Source organism: Rhincodon typus, chromosome 14 (assembly GCF_021869965.1).
Source record: "Rhincodon typus isolate 14 chromosome 14, sRhiTyp1.1, whole genome shotgun sequence".
In the NCBI taxonomy this organism is placed as follows: Eukaryota; Metazoa; Chordata; class Chondrichthyes; order Orectolobiformes; family Rhincodontidae; genus Rhincodon; species Rhincodon typus.
The window spans coordinates 48,453,308-48,474,067 of NC_063345.1; the positions used below are offsets into that span (position 1 = coordinate 48,453,308).

Here is a 20,760-nt window from a genome sequence, read left to right on the forward strand (position 1 = left end):
GTTTTATCCATCTTGATATTGTTATATTTTTGCCATTTGTAAATTTGATCTGGTATATTCAATTTGATTTGATCAGATATGGAATAATTCTGTCACTTAGAAATGGTTGGAGAGAACCAATTATTTGAAAAATGCCAACTCACTTAATAGGAGCAATAATAAAGCAGATTATTCCCCAAACATTTTGAGAATTTGTAACAATTAATTGTCAGACAGAAAAAAAATTAGAAATATTTCAGACTTCAAAATACTAGAGAACACGTTCCTAACTAATCTGCAATTTAAAGACTTTTTTCAAGCAAGCAACCAACATAAAGCTGCAATAATTTTTGCTTAAACTAATTACGCACACTGATCTCAAAGAGGATGAATGGTATAATTGAAGTTTTTTTGACAAGCGTTAGAGGAACTGAACAGCTAGATGCAAACATACTGGACGTGAGATTTAGATCAGTGTGCTGCTGAAGCCAATGGCTCCCTGGGATGTATGCTGCATGTATTGTGTGTGCAGTGCACAATATCAAGAAGGGTCCTTGAATGGATGCCCCTTGAACCTACCAGAAGCAGCTGAACTGATGTTTTCATGACATCCCAAATTCCTATCCGCTGATATGATGTCCACTTCCCTTCTGACTTGCAAGACTAGTTCTCAGGCCAAAGACCTACCATTGACCCTGATTAATCAGTTAACAATTTCTGTGGAGAGTGTTTTATCTTTTAGATGTCCTTTGTAGAGGAGGTCATTGTTGCCAAACCTGATCCATTAACTTATCTGGAGGATGCTGAATCCTGTGAATTCCCTCGACACAGGAAATCTTATTGCTGACTTACATAACTGTCTCATATAATCTGGGGGACCTTTAGTCTTATAAATGTCCATCATGAGCAATGTCTGCTCTGTTGAGCAAGTATTTTTCTTTCTTGCTGTATACCTGATTTCTGGACCAGGCAATTGTTTTTTTTTTAAACTTGAACAGTGCAGCAATCGCTTAGAAATAACCTGCTCATTGACACTCAGGTTGGATTAAACCATGACCAGAAAACTGCTGTCCTCATTTTAACTTTGTGGACAAATGTGTGCAAAAACAGCTGCACTCAAGAGATGAGGTAATATTCACTATTCCTGATATTGAGGCCACATTTTGAATGAGTGTGGTGTCGAGCAGCCCTAGCAAAACCGCAGTCAGTGGGAATTAGGGATGCCTGTTGAAGTCATTCCCAGCATCATTTTCAACCATCTCAGCTCCAAGAATTTCTCATGGTACTCTCTTAGGTCCAGCCATTTTTACCTAGATCAATGAATTTTCCTCCGTCACAAAAGGTAGAAGGGGGGGATGTTTGCCCGTGATTGCACAGAGCATTCAGCATCATTCACAACCTCTCAGGCACTGAATTGGTCGCTGTCCATGTGCAGGTCGACATCCAGGCTTGGACTGACAGGTGACATCTACACCACAAAAGTAGCAAGTAACGACCATCCCCGTCATCGTAACTGAAACCCTTATTTAACATTTGGAGGATTATCATTGGCCAGAAATTGAACTATGTGGATTCTGTGGCTACAAGAGCAAGTCAGAGGTTAGGAATTCTGCGACAAGTGACTCATCGCATTTCGCCAAAGCCAGTCCACCATCTACATGATACAAGTCAGTGTAATGGAATATTCTCCACTTGCCTGGCTGAGTGCAACTCCAACACTCAAAAAGCCCGACACCATCCAGGAGAAAGCAGTTGGATTGATTGATGACATACCCACCACTTCAACATTCACACTCTTTCCTACCGAGTAGGGCAGTGTGTACAAAGTACAAGATGCAGTATTTCAAGTTTTCACAGACAACACCTTCCAAACCTAGAAAAGCAAAGACAAAAGATAGGTTCTGGGAGCTTTTGGTTGGGCTAGTTCACTCCTTTCCAGACATTTTCCAATCATCCTATTACGAGATATTATTTCACACCTCTGGAGCTGCCTGGTGTAGAGGTGGGGACACTAACACTGCACCACAAGAGCTCTCCCTCTTTTCGACTCTTTTAACCTTTCCCTTTCTATGCTGAATGTAAAGATCTGTCTAATTATCAATGGCAGGGGATAAGCTACTGGGGGTGATTCTCAACAAGAGGTGGTGCTGGTCTTGTGTAAAAAGCCATAGTATAACAATGTGTGGAGCTGGAGGAACACAGCAGGCCAGGCAGCATCAGAGTAACAGGAAAGCTGATGTTTCAGGTCGGGAGCCTTCTTCAGAAATGGGGGAGAGAGGAGGGAGAAGGGAGCTCCAAAATAAATAGAGAGAGGAGGGGTGGGGCTGCGGAAGGTAAGTGGGGTGATGATAGGTGTGTGTGGGTAGGCAGTGGTGAGGATTGGTCAGTGAGGTGGGAGGAGTGGATAGGTAGGAGAGAAGATGGACAGGTTGTGTCAGGTCAAGGTGGGGGGCAACGAGAGAGAAGCTTGGATGTAGCATGAGGCCAGGGGTGGGGAGATTTTGAAACTGGTAAAATCCACGGAATATGAGATGTTGCTCCTCCAGTTTGCGGGTGGCGTCATTGTGACACTGGAGGAGGCCCAGGATGGACATGTCACCCAGGGATAACACACCTTGTTATCTCTGACTCCAGCATCTGCAGTTCTTACTATCTCATAGTTTAGAGTATGATAGCAGTAGGTACAAATACCATCAAATATAGTTAGTCATAATTACAATTATGCAAGGAGCAAGAGATAGTGTTTTTCTCCATCAAGATCCTGAGGAGACAGCTAGATTCTCCATCAAAAGATTTTGACACATTATCAGATTGAGTGGAGATAATGCAACTTCAGTTTTCACACTTTCTGAACCATTACTTTACAAAACACCCAGCTCCGTGGAACTGAGATGAGCTGGTCGCGAGTAATGGCGCAGTCCAGATAGGAGCTTGGGACATTGCAAAAAGCTGGGCGTGACAAAATTGCTGGCCTTTGTTGGCTGGTTTAATTTTTGAAAACATTTCTGAACACTTTCGTTTGAAAGCCCACTTTGAAATGAAAACGTGATAAAATCATGAGAACAGATGGAACTAATTTTGACAGATTTACTTCAATTTAAACTGAGAGAGGTTGAATAGATCACTTTGCAGGTTAAGAAATCAAACTTCTGAAAATATTGGACTCGGTATGTTGTGCGAATAGTGAACCCAAAATACCTTTAAGTGATCTGTAGAGTTTTTTTTACACTAAACCCTCTTGAATTAATTTTGACCTTAGTCACTTTAGCTACTCAGATATTTCTGGCTGCCAGGGTGCTATTAGGCTTATGTATACAAAGCAAAATCTCTCATATCTTTGAATGATCAGCCCATGGTGACAACTTGTAAATCAAATGGATGCTTTTGGCCTTACAAATGCTGCAATTTCTGGTTGTAAAAGAAATTTCACATTGTTACTACATATTGGTTGTGCTGATAGTGTTTAAAAAATGCCTATCTATTGCTTCACCTCACACGTTTTTTTTATAAATGCTGCCAAATTCTCTCTTAACTATCAGCCATATCACAATAAAAATGAACTTAGCTAGAAGAGCTTGACTGAAAATGTCAAAGTAGAAATGTAATGGCTGGTCATCCATATGCTGTTTGAAATTAATCCCAAAATAGGTGTATACAAGTTAAATCACTTTAACAGGCCATATCGGCCCGAGGCAAGAGTCTGAAAATGTTTCTGAAACAGACAAATCTGTCATTAAAATACTATGATCATTTTACACATTGTTTCAATTATGGAATTACTGAAAAAAATGGTTGGTTATTTTTGAGGACGTCATTGTTATCATCATGGATCAAACCAGTAAACTGCTGCAGAAAATTGTGTATTAGGAGTGAAAGGTCAAGAGAACACATTACAAAAATGAGTCCCGGCACCAGAAATACTTGTTAATGACTGAAATGGATAGTTATGACCCAAAATAATCACAGATGTGCTTTAAAATCTCACTGCTGGGATCTAGGCTACAGTCTGCCTCCTTCGTCCGAAAAGGTATTTCTGGAAATTTGACAGCAGACAATATATGACGTTTTTAAAATATCTTAAATATTTTAAAATCTTTTCCTGTGAGTATTTGACAAAAAAAGAGGGAAAATAACAATTAAATAATTGCCTTAAAAAATTTTGAAACCAGATGATGCCCTTACAAACAAATCTAAAACCTCTCTCTTATGGGGTAGATAGTCAATAAATAATAGGTAAGAGAGAGCAAGAGGTTATGTTATCATTGGAAGTCAATGTGACCTTTGCCACTGTCATCCCAATTCCCACCCTCGGTGCAGTACCTGTCCTATTTGTCTTCTCCTAGAAGATCAATCTAGTGTGTGATCTCCTCCTGCTTCTCCACGGGCAGATTATGAGAATGAATCATACCTAGACAATTTTCACACTTCTATTTATTTCCCTGTGCTGATGGGATGCTGACAAGGGAATGGGGAATGTTGTTTGGAGAGTGGGGGAGGGGGCATGAAAATATCAATTCAGTTTAAATGGCAGGCAAACATATAACATGGTCTGGGTTAGCGATAGAGGAGAATTAATTACATCATGCTGCCAATCTTAAAATAGTGAATAGAACCGGCACCGGAAGGCAAAAAAAAAATCAACCATCTCATTGAATACATTTAAGTGTGTTGTTTTTGTCACTCTGCAGGTCTGTGTGTTTTCAGTTCAGGTCACATTTTCTGGTACAGTGCTATGAAGTAGTGAGAATATCCCATAATTCAGTTCTGCTGCTGTGGACTCATGCATGATGAAAGTTATAACCGGGAATGGATGACCTATTTTCACATCTAGAAATATCGCAACTTTTTTTCGTTTGACTGTGGAATCAGCCTTGATAAGTGTTTCAAAGTCTGCCCTGAAAGGAAATGAAAAGTTTTAAACATTTGTTTAACCACTGTAGTGATTTACAATTGTAAACACATTATATAAACATTACAAGAATCAGTTTGTTATTGTAAAACACTAAACAACTATTAACCTTCTGATACAACAGGGAAAACACTGCTGAGATTAACAACACTAGAAATTCCATCAGAACACAAAGCAATGGAGACAAGATGATAGGAAGATCATTTAAGACTACTTTGAGCATTGTGGTCATCCTAGAACATGCTCTCACCTCTTCTCCCTTCTAAAGTTAGTAGACAGTTACTAATCTATCCAAGTATCAGCAACAGATACTTGAAAGCAGAATTGGAACTTGAGGTCTGATTTGTTGGCATCACTCAAAATCTGAAATGGAGACGAGAGGATTGGGGGCCGGGGGCAAAAATTTCGGCACCAGGATAATTTCAGTGTGGCGGTTTTCGTGTCAGCAGTAAATCACCAGCTCAGAGAGAGGGCAGACATTGTACAGCCTAAAGGGTACCACTCTGCATCAAACATGGGACACAACACAAAGCAGGTCTTTAGGTCTACATCAGCTGGAGCAGCAATTGAACCCATGTTGCTGATATTATTCTGAACCACACATTAGCTTTCTAGTCAACTGAGCTAACAAGCAACTGGTTGAATTTGTAAGGCTGGAATTTTTGTTTGTGAAAAAAAAAAGGACAGACAGGTTACAAACAAACACAAAAGATGACCAGCTGAAGGAAAACAGCTATAAAATGGGTCACCAACTCATGGTTGCCTAAGGGTATCGCCCTGGCTCCTGATGAGTGGGATAAACGGGTCTGGACAGTTGGCAAGGGGGTGACTTTGGCATTGCACATATTGCAGGGAGAGCAGGCATCCAGTACCTGAGCTCTTAAAAAAAAACACGAGTTCAGCAACAATCTGGCATCACTGAGGCATTAGAGTAGAGAATAATACTAAGAGAGACAATTGAGCAGCTACTCTATCCGGACAGAAGCTCTAGCTGCCACTGGTGTGATAGCCGGTTGGATTTGGGGCCATGTGGCATTGAAGGCAACACTCTCCACAGGAGGGACAGAACCTAGTGTAGCAGATGGACACAGGGCAGGAAGGCACTGGAGATCAAACACATATTTACTGCTAAAATTGGAGTTAGCAATCCAGACAGCCTCAGACCTTCACTTTTACTCTCAAAAATGCATCGGTGGATCCTCCGGGACAAGGGTTATCTTGTGAACTCCAGATAAAAAGCACAAATGTAATGTGATTGACACAGTCTGCTCACTGGATAGCTATTAAACAAGTCCTGAGGCTTCTGAAGGTGTGATTCTGGTGCCAGGGCTAGTCAGGTGGTGCTCCTGCAAGAGATTTCATTCTTCTGCTGGCCTGCTGTCCTCTCTACAACATGGCCCTCCGTAGCGGAGTGAACCTGGAAGGAAATAACTCATCGGGGAGGAGTATGTGCAGATGACAAGAAGGGCAAACTGGAGCTGGAGGAAGATGGCAGGGAAGTAAAGAGGATCCCTGCTGCACAATGAGATGGCCTTTTCCAGCTACGCTCCAGGAGGAGGAGGAACTTCCCCCTTTCCCTCATGGCCTCCAGCATTAATTTCAGGTCAATATCAATGCAGCAAAGGTTTGTCCAGCCCTATGTTCTAAGCCTGCAGCTCCTTTTTACTTATGGAAAAGTGGAAGGGTTTGGCACAAGTCACAAATTTCTCTCTCAAGACACACAATCAGCACTCTCAGTGATAGCTGCTGTGGGGAAACTAAATAATTTTCACACTTCTTCTGACCCTGCTCAACCTATATTAATTAAAGGACATGGCAAAAATTCACCCCATGGTGACACGGAGTGTAAAAAAAATCTTTTGTGGAAGTAGTTTTCTTCACTTCTCCTTCATGGAATTCTTATTCTTGGGTACATTATCTAAAAATCAGCGTGAAAACAGCTCCAACATCTTCGCTAAGTCTTGGTACCAGCATCAATCCCCACTGAATGACAAACACCAAATCAAAAAGACACAAAAATCCCAAAATGTATTCACTCAATGTTGTTACTTTACGGTAGATGGTGAAAACATGAAATCCTGCTTAGAGATATAGTTTTCCTTCCATTCTGCTATTCATACCCCAGTTATTATGTAACAGGGATAATATTGGTGTACTTTGAGGGGAGCAGGTTACAGATTACAATTTCCATAATTAGGAACACTTATGTTTAAACGGTCATTGAGCAAGTCAAATCCTATTTTTAATCGTATAGAATTCAAAAGTGTTTGGAGAGATAATCTGTAATTCATTCCATTTACTTGTGAAAACAGTCTCATCCAAAAATTCTCTCTTGCGTCATCCCTCACTGTATAATTTCTCCACAGATGTTCACACCACTTGATTATTATTTTCTACTTTGCCATCCTGCTAAGCTGCAGGAGCAGAAAGACAATGTGTGCATGAGTTATCAAAAGATGGTAGGACAAGGGCAGAGATCAGATAGCAAAACTTACAGCATCCTCGGCTTTTTTAAATCGGGACAGAGAGTACAAGAGCAAGAAGATTATGCTGAACCCATATACGATACTGTTTAGACCTCAGCTTGAATGCTGTACAAGTCTGGGACCCAATTTAAGGTGATGTGAATGCATGAGAGAGAGAGAAAGTGAAGACATTTACAAGAATGGTTCCAGGGATAGGACATCTCAGTTAAAAAGGTAAATTTAAGAATTTGGGATTGCTATTCTTGGAAAGGAGATGGCTAAGAGGAGATTTGATTAGTGTTTCCAAAATCACGAGGATCTGGACAGAGTAGACGCTAAAAACTGCTCTAGCTCACAGAAAGGTTTAAGAACAGAGGGCACAGATTTAAATTGATTTGCAATGAAGTAAATGTAATGCAAAAATAAAATCCTTTTCCACACTGCAAGTGGCTTGGGTCTGGAATGCACTGCCTGGAAGCGTGACAGTGGCAGGTTTAAGAATTGAGGCATTCAAGACGGCGTTAGAGGTTATTTAAATAGCAATAACATGCAGCATTATGGGAAAAAGCCAAGACAATGGCTTTAAGTCATGATGCTCATTCAGAGAGTACACACAATGGGCCAAGAGGCCTCCCTTTGCATTTGTAACAGTTCTCGCCTATATTGGTAATTCTGGTGCATTCCACAGGAGCAGAATGAAAATTTCTATTCCCACAAAGCAGCACAACCAAATTTATATATAGCTCCTAGAAGCCTTCAGTGCCCAGGAAAATATCCAAATAAACTAATAGCTAGCGATGTTAGTCTATACCGGTAGTGAAACTGCAGGGCATCCTTGAAGGAAATTTCTACCTTAAATTCATGCCCAAAATTAGTTGCACTTTCACCACAATGGGCATAAACATTATTTAGGAACGGACATAGTTTTGTAGTTTAAGAATAAAATGTTACTTTAAATAGAATTCTACTAGCACAAAACGTTTCATTTCCATGTAAAGAAATTAGTTGAGCAGTTTGTAGTACTCCAGGTCAAATCACGGCTTTGAGAAAACAAAGTTAAGCAATTGATTTGATTTCTGTATGTTAGTTATACTAGCCTAGTATGTTTAGCTACTCGAATCTTATTTACATTTATGCAATTGGATATTTCATTTGTTACTTAGAAAGTTGCTTCTTGAACAAGTCACAATTTCTTTTACTCTACTGATGTGAAGCCTTGGAATTACAATTTGAGAGAAAGCTAGCCTGCAACAAAAACAGATTGTAAGCATTTCAGCAAGTATTTAAAAAGGAACAGTGCGACTAAATTGAGTGTTGGACCTCTAGAGATTGGGTCTGGGAATTAATAATGGAAAATCAGAAAATAAGGCAAGCATTGAACAGCCAGAGAGTTGTCAGTCTTCAGGGTAGATGCCATGGATAATTTCCCAGACATATTCGAAAACTGGAAAGTGAAAGTGAAGGAAGAACTTAAAAGTCAATCATTACTATGGAAAAAGTAAAACCGAAAGAATCGAGGATGCTGTAGACCAGGAACAAAAACGGAAGTTGCTGGAAAAGCTCAGCAGGTCTGGCAGCGTCTGTGAAAAAAAATCAGAGTTAATATTTCAGGAAACATTAACTGTGGAAAAAAAGTGCCTGGAAATCTATAAGACCCAGCCCCATGGCTTGTTAAGAACACAAGAACACAAGGCATCCCCGGCTTGTAAAAGAAGTGGCTGGAGAGATGGTTAGAGGTATTGGTTATAATCCTTAGATTCTAAAGAAAATAGCTATCATAATTTTCCTCATGAAATGAGGGAGACAAGAAGCAGGAAACCATAGGCCAGCTAGCCTAACATTGGTCATACGGAAGTTGTTAAAATCCATTTAAAGGTTATACCAGGATTATAAGAGCACAATGGGATCAGGCAGAATTAACATTTTATGAAGGAGAGATCATGTTAATCATTTTATCAAGATCTTTGAGGAAGTAACAAGCAAGGTAGAGAAAGAGGAACCTGCAGATGTTGTAAGCATGAATTTCCAAGAGCATTTGATAAAGGTGTGACAAAATTTACTCCACAAAGTGAAAGCTTATGGTGTAGAGAATGACATGAGTATGTTACAAAGGATTAGTTAACAGGAAGCAAGGAGTTGAGAAAGATAGGTTATTATCAGATTGGTGAGCACTGACTAGTGGATTGTTAAAGGGATCAGTTTTGGAATCTCAACTTTAACAATCTATATCAATGACTTGGATGAAGCTAAATTTCCCAATGACACCAAGATAAGTAGAAAACTAAGTTGTGAAGAGGACATGAGTCCAGAAAAGATTATAGGTAGGTTAAGTGAATGGGCACAAATTTGGCAGATGGAGTTTAAATGTAGAAACATTTAATCTTAGGTTGCAGAATATCTGGTGCAGAAGATTCTAGAGACCCTTTAACAAGAATCACAGAATGTTATTGAGTAGTTACAGAAGGTGTTTGGGAAGGGAAATAGAATGATGGTGTTTATAACAGGGAGAATGGGATGTAAGATTGGGAAAGTTTTACTGCACCTGTACAGGACTTTGGTGAGACCACATCTGGAGTATTTTGAACAATTTTAACCACCTTATTTGGAAAAACGTAGTGTTAAAATAGTGTTAGAAGCTGGTCTGAGAAGGTTCACTTGACGGAATCTTAGGATAAAGGGGTTAGTTTATGTGAAAAAGGTCATACAGTTTAGGCCTATACTCATTGGAGTTTAAAAGAATGAGGTGTTCTTCGCAATGCATACTAATCCTGAGGGGACTTGATAGAGTGGGTACCAGTGAGTTTGCTGTAGAGGGGGACAGTATAAAAATAAGAGATCTCACTTATATAGTTGAGCAGAGGAGAATTTTCTTGAGAGACATTGGTTTGAAGATACGAGACAGAGGGTGGTGGTGGACTGTCTGTGATCAATGGTGTGCCGCAAGGATTGGTGCTGTGTCCACTGCTTTTTGTCATTTATATAAATTATTTGGATCTGAATTTAGGAGGTTTGGTTAGTAAGTTTGCAGATGACACCAAAATTGGTGGTAGTGGACGATGAAGAAGGTTCTCTCAGAGTACAGAGTACAATGGGACCTTGGTCAGATGGGCTGATGGGCCAAGGAGTGGCAGATGGATTTTAATCTGGATAAACGGGAGGTGTTGCCAAACAAAGAGACCTTGGAGTGCAGGCTCATAGTTCCTTGAAAGTTGAGTCCTAGGTAGACAGGATATTGAAGGCGGCGTTTGGTATGCTTGCCTTTACTGGTCAGTGCATTAAGTATACGAGTTGTGAGGTCATGTTGCAGCTATACTGGACATTAGTTAGGCCACAGGAAGGGGTTAGAGGGATATGGACCAAATGCTGGCAAATGATACAAGATTAATTTAGCATATCTGGTCGGCGTAGATGAGTTTAACCGAAGTGTTTGTTTCCGTGCTGTACATCTCTATGACTCTAGTCTATGGAATTCTCTTCACTCGAGTACAGTGGAGGGAGTGAATTTATTCCAGGCTGAGGGTCACGGGTTATGGGGGAGCAATCAGGGAAGAGGAATTGAGACAGCACTTGGATCAGTCATGATCTTATTGAATAGTGGAGTAGGAAGAAGGATAGAATAGTCTACTCCTTCTCTAAGTCCTATTTTCCTTCAGTCGTGACTTTGGAGGTGGATTGTCCCAAAGCTACATTTCCAAAAAGGTAAGAAATGACATATTCAAGTAGAGTGAAGATTTTCTAATTTTCTAATAGCAAGTGATCATCTTAATGATGAGGAAATTTTCACAACATGTTTTGCTTTCATTTTCTAGTTGACATTGCTGACAATTAAAACATGAGGTTGGCTTATAGGAAATGCTTGCTGGTTCCCATTGAACAGACTTCCTTTGCTAATTTTATGGAGCAACTTCAGCATAGCTGTATCCCAATGTGCGGAATATAAAGTGGGCAATGGGGGTGTAGGAGTGTTGCTCACCTGCTAGCTGAAGACTCTCCCTACCCCTGCCATTGGCCTAACCATGCAGAAGCAGGAGGCTGTGATGTTCCCTCATGGTCAAAAGCTAATGTGTTCACAATTGTAGTATCCTCCGTTTGAGTCAGGAGGCCTGGATTCAAGTCTCACCTGCTTCAGAGATATGTAATAATATCACTGAACAGACTGATTAGAAAGTACAAAAAAAATTTCCCTCCTGCCTGAATAAATGCTCCCCGCCCACCAGGAGGTATGAACTTTTGCCCCAATATGTGAAAAGTAAATTATTGTAAACTAAATTACATCACTGAAACAGACTGAGATGACTTAGGTATTTAAGTACTTAGCAATTTTGTTTTTGAAAACCATGTTGCTGGCAGTCAGGATGACGAAAGAGGAAGGGGCAGGAGGTAAAGTTGGTTAATTATGATAAAGAGCATTCTGAAGCTTCATTAGAAAAATGCAGATAGATGTACAGTTTTTAAAAAAATCTTAAAGCGCATGTGCTGTTCTTTTCAAATAGAATAGAATTTTGAAATATAATACTGTGGAATTTTCTTCCACAGGGAGGTGTAGGGAGAAGTAGTGAGAATGGGAAACAGTTGGATGACTTGGACCTGGAGAAAATCTCATTTCCCTTCTGACCAGCACACCAATTAAGCACTAAACAAGGAGATGCAGAGGGGACTCCTGACTTGCTAGCAATTACATCTTTCAAGTGGTTAGTTAACTGACCATTTAAAGGGCCTCATCTCACCACCTCTCCCATTACCGGTGTTCCTGGCAGGGGAGAATAGTGCTGGTGACCTGACTGCTCAGTTTTCGGGGTAGGGAGGGAAGGTGGAGGTTAGAAGAGGTCTCCACATGTCCTAATTTCAGGGCAATCAGAGTCATGGTTAAGGTCAAGGAGATAATTGTCAAAAGCCACCACTCTGCTTATGCCTCCGATATCTCCCTCCCTGTTACCTCCACTCTGAGAGACGAGTGACTTACTATCCCATCAACTGAGATTAGAATGAGGAAGCTGCAGACTCAAGCCGGGATGCTACTGTTGGCACCGAGAACTCACTAACCAGTTTTTAACAAGCTGATTGCCAAGAATGGTACATGATCCAGTGAGCAGTGGGAGCAGGGAGTTAGTTAGCATCAACACCTCCACTCTTACGCTTATGCAGTAAAGAGGGAAATTGTCTTTGTTTGTTTTGAAATCCTGCTTTAATACTGTGAAATGAATCTTACACACAGTTATTGACAGTTGCTGGAAAATCCTGCAACAGTGCAGACATGCAGCCCAGAAAATTCATATGACCTTTTATTTTATCATCAGTATTTGTTTTACATTTCAGTTTTCAGGCTATTTTGCAATGAATTATTTCAGCAGTGACAACTGTAGATTGAAGAGCAACTACACTAGTCCAGGTCCCCAGCACAGCTTGCACTGCGGAGACAGAATTCCTGGCAACTTTGCAGATATTTTCAATGACTGAAACAAAACATAAAAAATGAATTTTTAAACAACAGGAAGGCATTTAATAAAAGGATGACAAGCAATCAAGTAGATACCAGCCGAAACATGGATGACTTTATCTCACTGAATTATTGGATTGGAGATGGATAAATCAAAGCTGTTTGCTTATGGGAAAGAAGTATTGAAATAGATACAGCTCAAACTATATTGATCATTGAATTTGAAGCATTGCAAAAACATTACGAACCATTAACTGTGGTTAGTATAGAAGAGCACTCAATTCAGTGTTGCAATCAGAAAACTGGGAAATTGTCTATTTAGAGTTGGATATGCATTTTATTTTGGTTTCTTGAAGTCATTTTTCAGAACTTCTGACCATATATCGTGCTTTGAGTTAGTACAACAAGACAGGTTAGGCCTTGGACATTACGAGGAGCATTGTTAATAGTTAACTGCCAGTAGGAGTGATTTAACTTGCCGTGATGGTGGAACTCTTCAGTCAGGACAAAAAGTTTGGACAATGTCAAGAGATTCAAGCAACTAGTCTGCTGCTCTAGAGACAAATGGTCAATTATTGAGCTAATGGGATGTGGAAAGATATCTTGTAACAAACATAGAAGTAGACATAATTTACAGCTAAGATATTACTTAGTACTGCAGTGCCCTGAAACAGGCATTATATATGTTAGTCACAGCTGAATTAGTCAATCACTAGAATGGTATTTCTGAGGCCAGGTGTGACCTCAGGTTTTTCTTCAGTGAACACAGGCGAAGAGAAGTGAATGGCAAGATTACATAAACTATGTTTTCTTAAATTTGATCTGTGAATCAAACATAATGCTATGAATAAAATGTTTGAAGATTCATTTTTACAGATCAAGGGGTGCTTTTCGACATGCAATTAGGAATCAAATGTTTAGTTATGGAGTAACGATGGGAAATAATGTGTTATTGCTAAACATTGGATCATCAAGAGGTTTTGAGAAATTAAAATTTAGACAATATCCGTATCAACTTGTGCTTTTAAAAAAAATGTACCATGCTAATTAGTTGGGAGCTCATGCAGCAGGAGCTATAACTTCTGTCCAAGACTATTCAGGCATTTTCCAATGAGAGGTGATGTATTTTCTAAAGCATGTTGGCTAAACTGGTGATTTGATTTGTTTAAATGTTTGCACAATGCTGTTTTTATATTTGGCAGGATACATATATCCCACATAACAGGAATATAAATTCACTTACAAATTCTGAAAGGAGAACTGGTCGACAGAGTTCTGATGACATTTATTTATTGCACTTTAATATCACAGACTAGTGTTCTTTCTCAATAATTTCTTTACCCATGCAGTCAACACGTCAACTTCGAAACACCATTTATAAGTTCATACATAATCAAATAACTGAAAGGCTAACAGGATGCAAAGGCTGATTTCAACTTTTTGATCTCTTCTGTGTAAGTGAACTATTTGTTAGCTTGATCATTCCAGTTAGGAAAGCATGCTGCTTAACATGGATTTCATGCACTAGAATTGTACTGTTATCTATTGTGAATATTCCATACTTTCATCACTTAATGATTCAATTTCTGTGCTATGTAGATGAGACTCAGCTCATGATGCCTGCCATTAGAACCAGCATCGAGAAGTTTCACATGGCTGGGCAAGCCTTGCCGCCTGGGTTTCCTGCTCCATTTTTATTTGCTGATGGACTATCCTCAATAGAAACACTTCTAACCAATATACAGGTAAACTAAAATAGCATCAAAAAGCTATGGATGGGAAAGACAATGGACATTACTGTGTGTTTATTGTGAGCTAATGGTTTGCTAAGCAACCCATGAAGTGCCCATCAATCCCATTGCTTTCAAATTATGGGAGGAAAACCCAGCTGGGCAGATGCGGTGGCAGCTGAAGGTAAGGACATCCATAAATGTGAATTTAAACTGCCTCATGTTAAAATAAGATGAAACATTTATTGTATTTGTTGCAAAAATGTAATAATTATCTAGCTACAAACAGCAAATACAAGAAACAAACAGTAGTAATAACCTGCATTTATATAGTCACTTTAATGTGGAAAAATTAAGCCATTGTGCTTCACGGTAGGTGTAAACAAAATGAACACTGAGCTGAGGGGATAACTTATGCTTAATCAAAAGGGGCGGAAGAGAGAGATATTGCACAATGGAGGTGACTGAGGCCCCTGGTCTTTGGGGAAGACCACTGAACTAAGTACTATTCGGGCACTTAGCAAAGTGATTGCATGTCCCAGTGATCAAGGACACCTAGGGCCCAGCTAACAAGAGCTGTTGGTCAGAGATTGGCCGTTCTTCATCGCTGAGTATAGCCATTGGTGGGAGGCTGGTGCAGGGTGTCTGTTGTCAGTACAACACCAACCAAAGACCCGGGATCGTTGATGGCCCAGCCGAGTGAAAGTGGGAAGCAGGGAGGAGTGGAGTTCACACAGGGTCCATTACAAAGGCATGGAGGTGGTTCTCAGGAGCCCCTTCCACCCTCCCCCCTCCTCACGTGGGGATCCCTCGAGCGGATACCAAGTGCCTTTGAACTTGGAAGCATGGAGGACCGTAGAGATTAAAAACAGGGAGGTTATGCTGGAGCTATATAAAATGTTGATTAGGCCATTGCTATTATCTACAGCTCTGGAATCCAAAGCTTGGATAGACTGGGGTTGTTTTCATTAGATCAGAGGAGACTGATTTGGTGGGGGAGCGGTGGGAACATGATTGAGATGTATAAAATTATGAGGGGCATAAAGAGGGTAGACTAAAAAGAAACTTCTCTCCCCTTGGGTGGAGGGAATGATAACCAGCTTTAGCATTTCAGCCAGCAATTAATTGGCAGCAAGTCGTACCGAAGAAACAAATTCATCTACAGAGGAAAAGGTGAAGATAGAATTAACATGTATAACAAATTATTGATGCTATTATCTAAATATTTCAAAGTGCACTTTAAACGATTGATTATCTTGAAACAATATGCAGTGTCATATTTTAGCTGACAACACAAATTAAATCAATGGGGTTGGTTAAAGTTGCAGAATGCAATCCAGAAGTATACCGTTGCTGTCCAAAACAAAGCTCACGAGAATAAAAATGTAGTAATTTTACAGTGAAGTTGATTGTTGCAACATTTATGTGAATTAGTCTATAAACATAGCTGTTATCTATTTCAAAAATCCAGAAAGTAATGCAAAATAAAGCAATGTCTTCAATTAACTGACCTCCAAAACAAAATGAAGTTGATTTTTTTTAAGGAAATCTTGCTGTACCCTGGTTAGCTTCATTGTAATCTGCTCCATTATATTCCTAGTTACAGTGCAGCAATATTAGTCTTTGATAACACATGATCAACCTGTAAATTGATGTGAATTCTATTTGCTTCTTTATTTCTCTTTATAAGTCTAAAAGAAGAGTGTGCATATCGATTGTGTCTTCATCCTGCAGTAAACACTGAAGTGAGATACATTTAAAAGTTTATTGGGCATCCACTATCTTTTAGATAAGGAATGAACTTGTATTCGTACATCATTCTCTTACACATACACCTTGGTGATTGCGTCCAGGAACCACTTTAGATGCTGTAGCATTTTCACATTTCTGTTAAATTTCCCAGTTTATTTTAATTAATTGGTTTTGGCTTTTTCATCCTATTTTTTCCATGTTTTCCCTCTTCTCAATGCTTTTGTTTGCCCAACATCCTTGTTCTTCCTCCTGCTTAAGAGGTGTCCGGTTTCTGTCATTTATCCATCGTATATGTTGATTAATTCCCTAACTTTCATTCTGAATTTGATTCTTGATATATCATGAGCAACATATGCATTCTAAACAGATGATCCCTGGCAAATTGTTCAGACCCATGCTTGGGAATGAATTTTAACTTTAGTAGAGACAGAATGGCGCAATGATTATCAGTTAGGATATGTTACTGCTGACTTTGTGCCCTGAATTTAAATTTGCATTGCTCTGAGGAGTTTTGACAACCAGTTAATTCACTTGTAGTTACTGAAGTCGGGGAAATATTTTGCAAAATAGAATAGAATTACTGTGGAAGTCTGGTTAAGGCAATCTTAAAAACGGATGAAGTGCTATTTTCCATAACTCTAGTGCATCAGTGAAGCTATCCAAGTGTAACCAGGCTTAACAAGTTCTCAATAAAAAGATAGATGTGATCCAATGTTTTTGCATAACTAAAGATGACTGATAGACTAATTTCTAGTAAAAGAAAACAACTGACAGTTTTACTTAATAAGATTTAAGGACATCAAATTGTCCTGGCTGAAAGAAAGTCACTTAATCAGACTGGCCCATAATCATGTCCCAAATGATCACAAATCACAGTCCTTTAGAGATTGTATTTAGCTTAACAGATTTCCAACAACTTTCCACATTGCAATACTGATTGAGCAATCCGCTGGGATCTTGCTTTAGTTATGGAATAGGCTTGAATATAATCCCTTCCTCCCATCAAAAAAATGCAGACCTAATCACAGGAAGCAGTGATGCAACAAATATGGAAAATTGTAGTTAACAATGATTAATTATATCATTAGCCATTCAACATCTTATGTGTTGCATAATAAATAACATCGACATGGGCTCAGTCTAATTAAACACGTTGATTTTAAATTAAAAAATACATTTGGATAATATGTACAATCCCCAGCCTAGTTTTTGGTGGCGAATCCAATTTAAATATGGTATTAAAAAAGGTCTGTTTCCAAGGTTGGCATGTTCAATAGGTTGTTTCCTTGATTAATAGTTTGTAGACAGCTTTCTCTTTCGAAACTTATTTTGCAAAATTTCAGTAGGTCTTAATCCCAACAGCTCAATGTTCAATTTCTCCAATGCGGCATCATCAGCTTTCCCACAAAGTTCTCTGAACCTCTGCACCTATATTCCTTCCTATACTAACAGCACAGTTTCTTAAAAAAAAAATCCCTACTTCTTAAAAATTGAATCTTCAACTTTGTTTCAAATGACATTTGGTCACGTTACTCTTTCAGCTATCACCACCAGCTGCATATCACTTTACATTCCCTTAGATACATTAATGCGAATTTATTCTACCTGCTCTGCTTCTTCCATAAACAGTGACAGTAAGTGTTAACTCATTGAAATATTTGTTTGCCATTTCTCTTCTTGCTTTCAATTATCTAAGAACTACTGTTCAAACATCTTCCACCCGTTATCCTGTATTTAGTTCAGCATTTCTTGCATAAATGCAAAAAAAGAATTCTGCTTTGCACAGAGATCACCAAGCTGTTGATTTTTACATATTATTTGTAAAATGCCTAAAACTGAAAAGGTATTAATATTTTATGCAGCAACTGCAGTACAGAAAACGAGTGTGCACTGCATAAGCTCTCAAGAGTTTAGCTCTGAATGTTTAAAGAAAAAAAAAGTGCTTTAAAATTATTGCAAAATTATTCAATTTAAGTATGGATGATTACAATGAGGATGCACAGGCATTTTAGTATTTTTGTAAGTATTTCAGGTTGTGTGAAGTAGTGGGGAAGTCATATGTGGCCAACCTGTATTCAGATATTAGTCATTCCGTAATGGTAGGATCTTTGACAAATAACTAAACTATTATCCAGTAAAAGAAAACTTGGCTGTCACAAGACACTTGCTTAACTCAGTTGTAACTTTACATTGGTTCTGGACCAAACAAACTTCCTTTTCCCACTTTGGGAAAGTGTCCTGTGCCTATGCATATTTGTTATTTTCACCTAATAAAGTTACCCAGCACTTTGCAAACCCATAGTTTGCATTTCCTATAATTATGGTGATCTGTGCTTGGCCAGACAGACAGCTACAACCTTCAAGATACAGAACCTTTGAAAACTGTCAAATTCTCTCAGAAGGCCAGAGATCTAAAGCATTTATTGTTTTGCATATGTTCAGAATGAAAATGGATCACATCTATTTAGACCAGTAGATCTGATCAGAGGTGAACGTCGATGGTAGTTTTATTTCCTCTCTCAAAAAGGTGGGATTTCAAAAATTTTGGCTGTTTCAATTTGAATAATGCACAGTGCTGTACTTTCAATGGGACCATTCATAAATCAGAGTGATAGGTAGAAGGTGAAGATTACGAAAATATGCAAAAACATGCTCCTGTTTCCAGACTTGTATTAAGGATCTGAATTGTGTTACTGAGGTATAGATGCTCACACTTCAGCACTATTTTGTGATTGTTTAGGGCCTGCTGAAGGTGGCTGTCGACAATGCACGTGTGCAGGAAAAGCAGATACAACAGGAGAAGAAAGAACTCAAACTGGAGCTGTTCAGGGAGAGAGAAATGAGAGAAACCTTAGAGCGGCAACTCACAGCAGAACAGCACAATAGAGGTAGGTGTCATTAAAAATCAAGCAGGTGAAAAAAATTGATAACAATCAAACAGTCCTCACGCTCTGCTGGAGTTAGACTTGGCTTGAGGACTGTTCGTATACAAAGATAACAATGAGTGCATAAGATGGAAAAGGCTACCAGCTCAATAGGGGATAAAGCCCTTCTGGACAAATTATCACAGCACCAAGGTCCCGACAATGAATTCCAGAGAGTGACATTGCCACATTTTCCTTCAACATCACCAAACTACAAGTTCAGTTGCAAAAGTAATCAAAAGGAGGTGCCAAACCTCAGAAGTTGTGGGACAAGGAAGAATCCTTGGAATAAATAAGAAGACTTTGTTACTGCAGCAGGTTTTGGTCTTGGGTTAATATTTGTCATCCTAGCAGCAGCCACGATACCTTTATTCTGTATCGGCCCACTGTGCCACCAATATTTCAGTGACCTCAATCCTGGATAATAGGAACTGTCCACTCACCCTGGCTCATACTTGCAATCCAATCACACTTGGATGTTATGCAATGAGAGCTGTGCTGCCATATGCAATATTATCAAACCGTTAGAATGGTCCCACAACACTTCCATTGGTTACTCAATATGGAGAAGACTTGAAATAGTTGGCAGAGACATGTCATCATATCTGGCCAAGATCTTCTATATCCTACACAACCCTTTCCCTCAGTAGGCCACTGCACCTCCCTTTCTCCATGTATCCAGAACAAGAAGCCGAGGAGGAACAAGAGGATTCAACCAACTCAGCAGCCTTCTAACACGTAATCCAAGATTGGTTCATGCAAAGAGTCAACGCAGCCTTAATTCTCCAATTTATAACAGCCTTTCCCTACCCCGAAATTGCTCAGTTAGTAGCCCTGTCCCTTTAAAATGGCTTGGGCGTGGAACACAAAAATCAGAAATTGTTACCTCCAGCAGTACTGATGCATGAGGCATTTAATCAAGGCCTCACCCATGCTCTCTGCTGGATGCAAGAAAATCCCAAAATGTGATTTTGAAGAGCATGGACGTAGGCACAGTACAATTTAGCTACAGTTGTGGTCAATATTTATACTCCAGTCAACATAAAAAAAATTCTGATCATTTCCCACAACAGTAATGTGATACTTCCTTTATGGAAATTATTTTGCCACAGTGCTTCCTACATTATGATAGTAGGGGCTATGCTGCAAAATGTACTTAAATGGATGTAAACTACTGTTTAATGTTATGATCACAAAAGGCACTATTAATGTAAATCTTTATTTTTGTCTCTCTATAATTGATCAGCAGTGTACTCTAGGTGAGCTGGATCTACAGAATCCTTTTCTCCCTGTTGTGGCTGTTGCCTGCTCATATATAGTGACTGAGTGCATGTAAAACCTGCCTTAGCTCTACCCTTGAAAGTAATGTCAGCATCTAAGCTGGCGGCCGAGAGCCTGAGATCAAATGATGATGCTTCATGATGATCATCCTCTTGTATTCCTTATGGCCATGTTGCTGTTCCAGGAAAGAACAAAGGGATAGGAATGTGGTGGGTGGGTTTGTTGGGATGCAGCTTGTGAATCAGATGAGTGAAGGATGAGTGGGGATGTGAAAACATGGATT

At 39.4% G+C, this 20,760-nt stretch overlaps 1 protein-coding gene and 1 long non-coding RNA gene across 3 annotated transcripts in view; one reads left to right on the forward strand and one right to left on the reverse strand.

The window, feature by feature from the left end:
• The window catches only part of dacha (dachshund a), a 355,808-nt gene that overhangs the window by 297,023 nt on the left and 38,025 nt on the right, over positions 1–20,760 (forward strand). For both annotated transcript variants that reach the window (XM_048605493.1, XM_048605494.1), the window contains exons 7-8: positions 14,390–14,535; positions 19,013–19,160. In XM_048605493.1, coding sequence (XP_048461450.1) covers positions 14,390–14,535; positions 19,013–19,160 — 294 coding nt within the window. The remainder of the gene's footprint in view (positions 1–14,389; positions 14,536–19,012; positions 19,161–20,760) is intronic.
• Positions 1–20,760, reverse strand: part of LOC125484901 — a 78,244-nt gene that overhangs the window by 16,665 nt on the left and 40,819 nt on the right. The gene's annotated exons all lie outside the window — the stretch shown is intronic.